Raw genomic sequence first — 10,191 nt, 5'->3', positions numbered from 1 at the left:
TTCTTCCTAGGGAGTTGCATACCTCTTCGGCCGACCCACGTTTTGCGGGAGTGTGAGCGATGCGCTCGGAGCGGGGTCACGATGCACTGGGTGCCGCCGACGCGGTGACACGAAATCACTGCATCGGCGCAGTGACGTCATAGCTAGGCGAGGTTTGGCTCCGCCTACGCAGCTGCGGGAAGGCCTTGCCGGACGCCTCGCGCCGCAAGAGTTTTTTTTTTATTTGGTATTTTTCTGCTAACGCCACCGGAGCAAGCTCAAGCTTGAACAGCTCCACTGTGAAAACTCAATGCTCCAGGTACATGGCCTATGATTTGCTACACACTATTCATATACTACCCGGTGTGATGAGACCACTAGAATCTCTACTCTTGTTTCCCCTAATCCTTCGGTAGAAATGTGTATCGCGTCAATGCGGCGGCTATGAGAGCTCCTTTAGCGGCGGTGGTACCCACATTGATGACAACATCTAAGATAAAAACAACACAACGCCGCACAGTTTGCGCGTTCAGCGATCCTAACAGGCATAAATACTAGATTTCGGTCACTGGTTCAAGGCATGCCTCTTATGACGCTTCTACCAGCGGCGGCAACGTATTTGACCGGACGACACCCGTCCGGAATAATCGACACCAATCAACGCGGCGATGAGCATTGCATTCATGCCCTAACAAGAGGGCAGGTTTTAATGCGCACCCCAGTGTAACAAAGCTTATTTATTAGCACTGACGTCGAGATTAACGTAAAGTGACGGGCTAACACAGACCAAACGGGACTTTAGAAGCCACTGTTTGTGCTTGTGCGCGGCCGAACGCACGAGACCACCGCAGGGAAGAATATCGCTGCGCCGATTGGTTTTTCAACCGAGGAGACAATGTACACCCTCCCATGTTTTTAATAATATCAAGGGAGCGACCAACGACCGGCACGCCAGCCCCTTATCTCGTTGTCCAACGGTGAATTAGGCGAGAGTACGCGCTGCAATAAAAGGCCCTTTTGTAGGCGAGCATCGTCTGCTACGCTGTTTCCTTGTGAGCGATTTACCCCCTACCACGATATCGGCACGACTTCCTTTATGAGAAACTTCGGTTATTTGAGAACATGCGCATCTCCAATGCGCGTTCAATTTTTACGTCGTAACACTTGCCGGGCACGTGCGTCCCGCTTTACGCTGTTTACCCAGCTTACTACCTTTGGCCTCTAGGAAACGGCCTTCGCAGATAAGAAGACCAGGGGGTGTGTTGCTCTAAAGATAACAGCCTATTTATCCTTAGAGATAACGCTAATCCTGAAAACAGTTCTATGCGCGGCCGCGTACTTTCGTTCACTTCGTCGCTGGACACCTTGATAAGGCGCTGACCTACCGATTGGTCCTCGCTCCCGGGATAATATTACAAACTTAGGGGAGGCTGTACCGGAACTATATCAGGCGCTGGTTCCCGGGGACGCGTATTTTCAGGTCACATAAGACAAGAGTCGACGCGGGCCCGAATCGACGTGAAGAAACAAGGTCCGTTTGAAACAACTACCAATAGGCTTGAAATGTACCACCACACACCTGCTACCCCATTGCTTGTGGTGCCTGCAATTTTTCTTCTTTTCGGGGGAGGGTGGCAGTAAAAGAGTGGTCACGTATTCAACCCTCCTTCAGCAAACTAGACAACGGCACATCTCCTATAGTGGGCTGTAGGAGATGTAGGAAAGGCTCAAATTAGAGGGTATGTTTTATTGACCTAATTTTGAGGAAGACACCGCCTTCACATGCTCAAGGAGTGCACACAAAATTAAGCTCCAAACATGTTTTTCTGAAGCTATAATGCGGACTGGAACACGCTGTTGGAGAATACTGCTGAGCAATCTAAAACATCTGCGGTTCGCTAACGTGCGATCAACCGTAACAAGGCGTTGTAATCGGTAGCTACCCTGGCCAGTCACTTGGGGTTCAGGGAGCCGATTATATACCGTTTTTGCGCTGCAGGGCTTTTTTCTCCTGAGGTGAAAAACGCCTATCGCATACCATGCGCCTTCCATAAAAACGAACCTGAAGACGAAGTATTTATGAGCAAGACTGTTACAAGTTACCAGAATTTATGGCGCGGTGCAGGACTGCCAAAATTTTTTAGCGCTAATGTATCCTTCGGCAACTTTCGATGGCAAAACAAGAGTACGACTAAAAAAACGCAAATTGCAGAGGTATTTATTTGTCATTAATTACAATGCATTTACAAGTATTGCCTGGACATCATTTCAATCTAATGCTGTAGGCACGGCAGTCACTTAAAATTATTGTAATCTAGCGCTACACGCGTGCCTAACACTCAACATATCGTAAAAAAGTATTTAGAGCCATCCAAGTAGCCACAGGCACTGCACGGCCGTCACTCTAAACCTAGCCGCCGAACTAAGAGTGCAGGGTATCGCTGCCACTATTTGCGCGACCGTGCTTCTTTCTTGCGAAAACATTCGGCTAGCAAAAACATCGGCTGGGGTACCAACACTTTACGAAACACAGGGATTGAAATAGTGAGAGAAGTGATGCTGTTTGCACACGGGTTCAAAATCCGCCCTTCAATTCTACGCAACGGTCAAAATGAGTCACGCAAACGTTAGGGCTAACCGCTTACGCGGACCGAACTCAGAGAGCAACTCTGCTTCGTTAAATACACACGACAACAAAACAAGCTTAACCGCTCACCTATTTCTACTTCTCGGCAGCATTTGTTCATCACGTAGATAAATCCAGGGTTGTCGTCGCAGCGTAAGATCCCAAGTTTATGGTCCGAATGGCGCGAATGCCTTGCTACATGTAAGTGCCCATTTCGGCGTCCGCGCCACCGCGGCTCTCATGTTCGTCCGCAAGAAAAGCTAGTCCCACGCACGCACTCACGCGCACAGAGTTTACGTAGACAAATGTGAAAAGTATACGTAACCCACGCGAATGCAATTTGAAATCATTTCAGTTACTCGTACTCTACGCACTCCGCGCGCAGGGCCCTTGGATGCACGCGCTCTTCGCCCACATCCTCGCGTTATTCCTAGCGCTATCTACTGGAAGACAAAGATACTGCTCGCCTCTATGTCTCGGTGTCCCGTTGCTATGACGACGACAAACGCTAAGTTGTCAGGCTTAACAGCTGAAATATCGCTCTTTTATTTGATTCACATAAATGTTAGATAGTCAAACAGCTTTTCAAAATATTCGAATTTCCCAAGTGAAATATCGGAGCAAGCGCACGATGACAGCTTTTGATCCCGTAAGTAACCGCTTTAGACCAACGTCGTGTTCTTCAGGGTCGCGACCTACCCGAAGGAATATTGTCCTCTCTTCGGGCTTCAGGATAAACGGTCCTGTTGATGGCAAGACCCTGAGAACCTCCCCTGGCAACCAAGGCATGCCGTTCTATGCGCGACACAATTAGCAATGTGAACGGTTGAAAAAAAAAAGCATAAAAAACTTTTTTTTTCGTTTTTCGCAATCAGGGTAACATTTAAATAACGTATCTTCTCGGTGGAATTTCTTGTGATGCGACCAATCGGGAGTGAAGGAAGAGTTTTCTGAAATAAATGATTTGACGTGAAATCGTGCGATGATTGAGAGCGGACACTTTGCCGGAGTTTAATGATACAGCATGAAGCAATTATAATCTTTTCAGTGTAAACGAAAAAAAAATCATCGAGCACTTCAGGCTCTTAAGTGATTTGAAGGCGAAAGCCAGAATTATCGAAGACTTCTTCAGTTGTGCATTGTACTTGCGGTGGGGTCAAGTTCACCAGTCATGCGGTACGCATCCGCATAATTATTGTTCCATCCCGGGCTCATACACGGTTAATGCTGTAGTTATCACACCTGGCTGCGTCTCTTGACTATCTAGTTCAAATCCCATTCGAACCCAGGTATGTCTCTATGTATATTTTATTTACTTTTCATTTTACAGCGCGCGTGATTTGGTTGCTTTCGCGTAGTCGCCAGCAACTACGGTCACTCTCGCGTTTCATAAGCAATCTAAGGCTTTAAGAAGTATGCAGAAATTGTTATGTACCCGTGCGAAATCGTCTTTCTTCAATTTTTATTATTCTTGTGAAAAAAAACATGTTTTTTTTTTCAAACACAATCGTCTAAAGCCGCGAGTTCAGCGTCAGCTAGGTAGCCATGAAAACTGCAAAAAACTATATGTTTTACAAATAACGTTCAGGGCAAAAGTGGGGGATAAGACTTGCGAAAGCCGCAGTAGATTTTTTAGAAATCGTTTTCGGGCGGCGAGGGGGGAGAGCGGTAGAAGTACGAAAGTGGTATTATAGCAAAGTGTGTTGCCCCTGCACTTGCCGTTGATTGCCCCTAACAATGGCTAAGTACGCAGCGCGAATCCACAAGCCGCTAGTGTAATCTATTCACAGGCTAGTAGCGCGCTGCCACTCGCAGTAGAACCAGCCGCGACATCTACAGGCTCACTTGGTTGGTTTCCGCGAGTCAAGTAGACGTTCACCCTGCGCTGAATCCGTCTTATGTTTCGACGCACATAGCAATATTTCCTCTGCCTATTGTGATGCGTCTAACACACTGTGCTGCATGCTTTGATCCTGTGAAGCCCGACAGGGCATTGTGAAATCAAATAGGTGACCACAGGAGGAAAGCGTGTATCCGAGGGAACGCGGTGAACTAATGGCCTAAACCTATCCGTATTTCTCGCACTGTGAATCGCCGAACACTCAGTGGTATGTCTATATGCGTTTCTGCAATTACAGATCTTACAAAATGTCGTTATTACAGCTGTAAATAGCTTTCGTGAAATGAAACACATCTCATCCCAAGGACCACAGCAGACAGCTTCCCTGCGAGTTTAGCCATTCGAAACAAACATTAAAGAAACTACTGGCAAAAGTGTGTTGGGGGAGGGGGGGGTGGTGGTCAGGGGGCGTAGGTTGCTGTCGTGTGTTGTTCGCTTTATTACAGAAACCTTTCGATTCCACTTTTCGCTCAAGTCGGTTTTCATGGAGCTGCAACAAACAAACAATTTTAACAACCTTATGATGCTCGCTGATTGCATTGGATAATCAGCAATGGCCTAATGGGCATCACACAATTTCGCCTTGAAGACTCCAATAAAACATTGATGTGCTCGACGCTGTGATTGCGTCACTCGTTCGTGTCTACTGCATCACCAAGGGCTAGAAAACTAGTGAATGCAAAACGTATATATTCGTTTGTTGAAATAAGAATTCAGGTTTTGGCCACAACAAAACCAAACCAAAGGCGCCATACCCCCATGCACTGAACGTTCCGTGCTGTCTAATGCTAATGAGAGTTCAGTGAAATATACGAACCGTAAATTGTGCACTAGGCCGGCCTACATAAAAGTACCGAGGTCCTTAATTCCGCTGCTAAAAGGAGGCCATAGATTTCGTGCAAGCCCCTTTTTGTACCGATAGGAAAATAGAATATATTTATTATTCGAATTTCGTGCGGCTCCTTCAGGCTCCCAAACCTGCAGTGCTATTTCTTAAAAGAGACAACCAGTGTAAGACTATCGCCATTGAAATATCCGGAGTTATGGAGCATTGGTATGCCCGCAAAGAAATCATCTTGAAATCCTAACGCAGCTGCTCTGATTGCAACGCTGCTGGCCTTCCACAATCGGAGATTCTTCTTTTCCGGGTTATCCGGATGTTTTAGGTACACTTCCGCCTTGACTGAAGCGGAACAAGAGCCTTGCACAGTTCCTCCCCACTTCAAATAGAAAGACAGGACATTTGGGGTGATTCCATCCGCGGCCACTTGCAAATACTTATGCCGACGGTACCACCTTGTGAACAGGCCGACAACCTTCTTGGAATCAATCAGGTTGCTTACGTTGTTAAGGGTCACAACAAACCGTTTGTCTTCGTTTTCAAGTTGGCTGATGAAGGGTGACGTGCAAACGTTTATAACTTCAGGATGACCAGCAAAGAAAGTTTCCACTTCTGCAACCGGTTGCTTTTGCCTCTTATTGGCCCTCTGACGCAGCCATTCCAGGGAAGCGTGCGACTCCGCGGCCACAAGTTCCAACTTCCGAAGGATGTGCCTCTTTTCCAATTTCCACGGCATCTCGTTCCCGAACCGGGTCTCTGCCTCTGCGGCATTGCTCCCGAAAAGTTCCAACATGTTTGTCAGGCTGGCGGAAATCTCACATAGCTGAGATCGAAGCTCCTGGCCAAAGGTTGTCGTCAGCGCCCGTCTCGATTGGGCGAGCTGCTCGCTCAGCCGGTGATGAGATCCACTCAACACCCTGGCAATAGCATCACTCTGGTTATCGCGCAGTTCGGCTTCTAGCGATTGAAGTTTGAGGAAAAACATCCTTGAATGCTCTTCTAAGGCTTGCGCGAGTCTCTGCTCACTTTCGGTAAGAGCTCTTGTGACTGTCTCGATCTGGGTGCCTATGCTTCTAGCCTCTTCCAAAACGTGATTTAATTTGCTTTGGAGTGCCGGTAAACTATCGTGGTATGGGTCCCTAATGAGCGCTTTCAACTCATCGAGGCTGGCTGCAATGTCGTCGGGGATAAGCACCAGCCCTTGGTGCAACGTTGTTCGGTCGGCTGCATTCGCCCTGCCGTCGCCTTGGCATTCAGCCCTGTAATGCCTTGGAAGGTCTTGATGGGGCACAGAGTTACTGCAACGCGGACATGTCACAACGTGGAAGGTGCACTGCTCCTCGTAGTGCGTCAGGACGGCTTGGAGCGTACCGACGAATGTGCAACCTTCGGATACATTCCAGCAGTGGGCCTTGAAAAAAATAAACATAAAAACAAGCAGAAGTTACTGACAGATATGCACAACAATGTAAACTATGGACAGTGCTAAATAGTGAATGTAATCATTTTTTTCCCACCATGAGAAAAGGCAATGCAAATGGCATGTATGCTCAACTGCTATTATTCCACTTCACTGACATACTATACATATTGGTGTTCGCCTGGCAAAGGATGTATTTTGTTATGTTCATCGAACAAGAAACTTGGGGCAGCTTTACACCGGTGGCGCGAAGACCGGGTAAATAGCGAAGCTGGCTGCACCACCTATAGCTTATTCTTGCTTACTCTAAGTTCATGCTAGCTTATGTAGCTTATTCTTGCTTCGGCTAAGTTCATGCTAGGTTATGCGTGGAGTCTCGGCCAAGTTTTCTGCGCGGTTATGCTTCGAGATTCGGTTAGTTCCCAAAGAGCAATGGACACACGGTCATTAGAGTTGTTACAATGCACGCGTGCCAACCGGATTTGCGGTGAAGCCCCAAGAGCAGCGGAGGACGCAGCGGGATGAGGCGTTGGCTCAGAATTTTCGAACTCCTTCTGTAGACACCGTTCGGGCTGTGTAGTCTGGCGTCTGGGAGGCTAATTAAGAAGTTGATTACCGTTATCGCTTCGCAACCTTTTGGATTTTCTCATCTTGTAATCTTTACACCGTCAAAACTGCACCACTCGTCGCAACAAGCGATAGGGCAAGCTTTCCTGGATGAGTTTCCAAAACTGTGCTTTTACAAGTTGTATCGCGTCTCCTACAGGTGGCGACACGAGTCCCGCCCGAGAGCGGCGAGGCAATGCTAAGAGTGGCTAAAGGGAGGCAGTGCCGGCTTGGTTGATGACGTCATCACTCGGCGTAGTTTTCATGGGCACGCCCGCCGGCCTAACAAATAGCTTAAACAGCATCGCGGTTGAAATTCGCTTTGACTGCATGTATTCACCTTGACCAAACCCCTCCGCCTGTCCTTAAACAATTCCCTTGCAAGGAGAGTGAATTATGCTGTTTGTGATGGGTTCTGTCCAGGCGTTGTACTACTGAGTATGGAATCAGCAGATCTCGGCTAACCTTGCTTTCGAACTAAGGTCTATTCGATTGTTGGTAACAAGGCAGGGGAAGCACTGATTAAGACCTATCACCATCACAGTTTGCTTCACGGCTATACCAAAACAAATAAAAGTGGGAAGGTCAAGTTGAAGGCCAGTACGAGTGAGCGAATAACTTGCACAGGCGAAATGTCATTTGCCATCGCACCGATCCAAAGTAAAATAGTATATTCATCATCCTTGTCGGTGTCCGCTTCCATGGTTACTATAATTGAGCTTTTGACTATTCTCTATGTGCTTGAGAACAGCTACAACGGCGGACTCTTAGTATTGTGGTGTTGTTATCGCTTTTACTATATGCTTTTTTAGTTTTATGTATATTTCGAAACCTATGTAATGCAACTTCTTTTCCTGCTAATAAATAGCTGTGATTTGCGCATTGTTTGTCTTCTTTCCTCTGTATGTCCAGTTAGCTCACTTTTTGTAAGGACCTAATTGATCTTGATTGTAGGGTTTAACGCTTCCACGCAACGCAGGCGATGAGGTGCGCCGTAGTGGAGAGCTCCGGATTATTTTGACCACCTTGGGATCTTTAACGTGCACCTTCATCAGAAAAGCTGCCGCCGCGGCTGGGAATCGAACCCGCGACCTCGTGCTCAGCAGCGCAACGCCTTTGCTACTGAGTCACCGTGGCGGGTTTTTTTTTTTGTAAGGCCTAATGCACCAAATGGCCCAACAGCACAAGTCACAATGATCTTCTGTGACCACGCAAAGCCTTCGTTTTCGTTCCTACGGGGCCACCAAAATCGCAACCATTATTACCAAGTAGGTGGCAGCCATTCTTATGTGCATTTCCCTTCCGCAGTATAGGTTTAGAAACAGGTATCGCAACCGAAATGCCGTGGGTTTGTCAATTTCTAGCAATATAGACTGCAACGCGTATTGCTAAGGGCACTGTTTCTTTAATGTAATGGTTGAACATAATTCTAAGTTTGAGTATTGAATAACCTGCACACCCAGTGAAGTTCTTGCGCCCAGAGAAGGCAGAAAACAGGGTTCAAGAACTCGCCTGCAAGGTCAGAGAGGGAAATAACTCTTCAGGATGCGGCGTGATAGCTGTATATAAAACTGTTTTATTTTTTGAACTTCCACTGTCACTTTTACCGTCATCCGGCAAAATAGGCTGCGCGAAGTGTCTTCGGCAATGAGCCACCATTGGCTGTTCGCCGGTTTGTTGGCCGGTTGTTGGTATTTTACTCTCTCCTGCCCTGCTGCATTGTTTTTTGGGGCATGCTTTATTCATATCTATTTTAAGCGAGCATCAAACCTAATTAATCCTATTTTATTGTAAGTGATAAAGGAAGATCTCGAATGTCCAATCGAGACACAAAGCCGCAACAGAACTGAGCGGATCTGTATTATCCCTTACCAAGTTTCCGCATAAAAAACGCCCTGATAAGGAGAACACATTCGCAATTCAAGAAAGTTATTAAAAGTGAAAATCTCGAAGGACCAATGCAGACACAAAGCCGCAACAGAAACGAGAGGATTTGTATTATCTGTCAAGTTTTCGCATAAAAAACGCCCTGATAAGGAGAAGAAATTCACAATTCAACAAAGTTATTCAAAATGTAAAAATAAAGACTGGTGGAGGTCTCGTGGAAACAGTGGGTTTCCGATCAGAAAGCAGGGGTGATGCCACTGCGCTATGCTACCACGCGTCACTCTGTTACCTTCAGCAGAAGTACCGGCTACAATGAAGTAAGCCTGCAAAACGATTCATGAGGCAGTGCCGGCAAAATATCTTTGCTAAAGTGCCAGCTCCCGGCAGTATATCCGCGTCTTTCTCGTGTAGGTGCCAAGCAACTTACCTTTAACTTTTCGGCTGTGTCTGGGGGCAACCGGAACCTGGGGCAGTCCCCTACAGTGAATGACTGCTGGTCCAACGGGCACACGGCGTTCCCGTCGTTTGCGCTTTGACCCACGCACGACTCACACAGTTTGTGAAAGCAGGGCAGCAGAAAGGTCGTCCGAGATATAACTCCACAAAGTCCGCAGGTAAGGTGAGGCGGTACTGGTGTAGCGAACTTCGTAGCTCGCCAGTTTGCGCCACTCACAAGACCCCGCACTCGGTGCTGGTACACTTCTTGGTCGGGCATTGCAGCAACTGCTCTTGGCTTCGCAGATGCGACCGCCATGCTTCATCGCTAATACACTGTGTGGCAGCAGTCAGCCGACGGGGCGAATGTGAAGCGGGGTAGTGGAAAACAGCGCACAGGAGCGGGAAAACTCCCGCCGAACGACAACTGTCACGGAACGCCCATCTCGTTGCGTTGGCACCGCCAGAGAGCGGAGCCGTGAGTCCCCGATCGGACC

The 10,191-nt window shown here is 47.5% G+C and overlaps 1 protein-coding gene across 1 annotated transcript; it reads right to left on the bottom strand.

Moving 5' to 3' along the window:
• Positions 1–5,491: 5,491 nt before the first annotated feature.
• On the bottom strand, positions 5,492–9,974 carry LOC144160081 (uncharacterized). Its single transcript, XM_077691690.1, has 2 exons — positions 9,687–9,974; positions 5,492–6,757 (listed from the first exon to the last, which is right to left on the bottom strand). Exons 1-2 carry the CDS (start codon positions 9,972–9,974, stop codon positions 5,492–5,494), a joined length of 1,554 nt encoding a protein of 517 aa, XP_077547816.1.
• Positions 9,975–10,191: the final 217 nt, after the last annotated feature.

The sequence above is a fragment of the Haemaphysalis longicornis genome, unplaced genomic scaffold, assembly GCF_048455015.1.
Source record: "Haemaphysalis longicornis isolate Haplotype H1 unplaced genomic scaffold, Haemaphysalis longicornis Haplotype H1 scaffold_10, whole genome shotgun sequence".
Lineage (NCBI taxonomy): Eukaryota > Metazoa > Arthropoda > Arachnida > Ixodida > Ixodidae > Haemaphysalis > Haemaphysalis longicornis.
The sequence above is the reverse complement of the archived record's forward strand: the minus strand, read 5'-3'. Positions and strand labels throughout refer to the sequence as shown.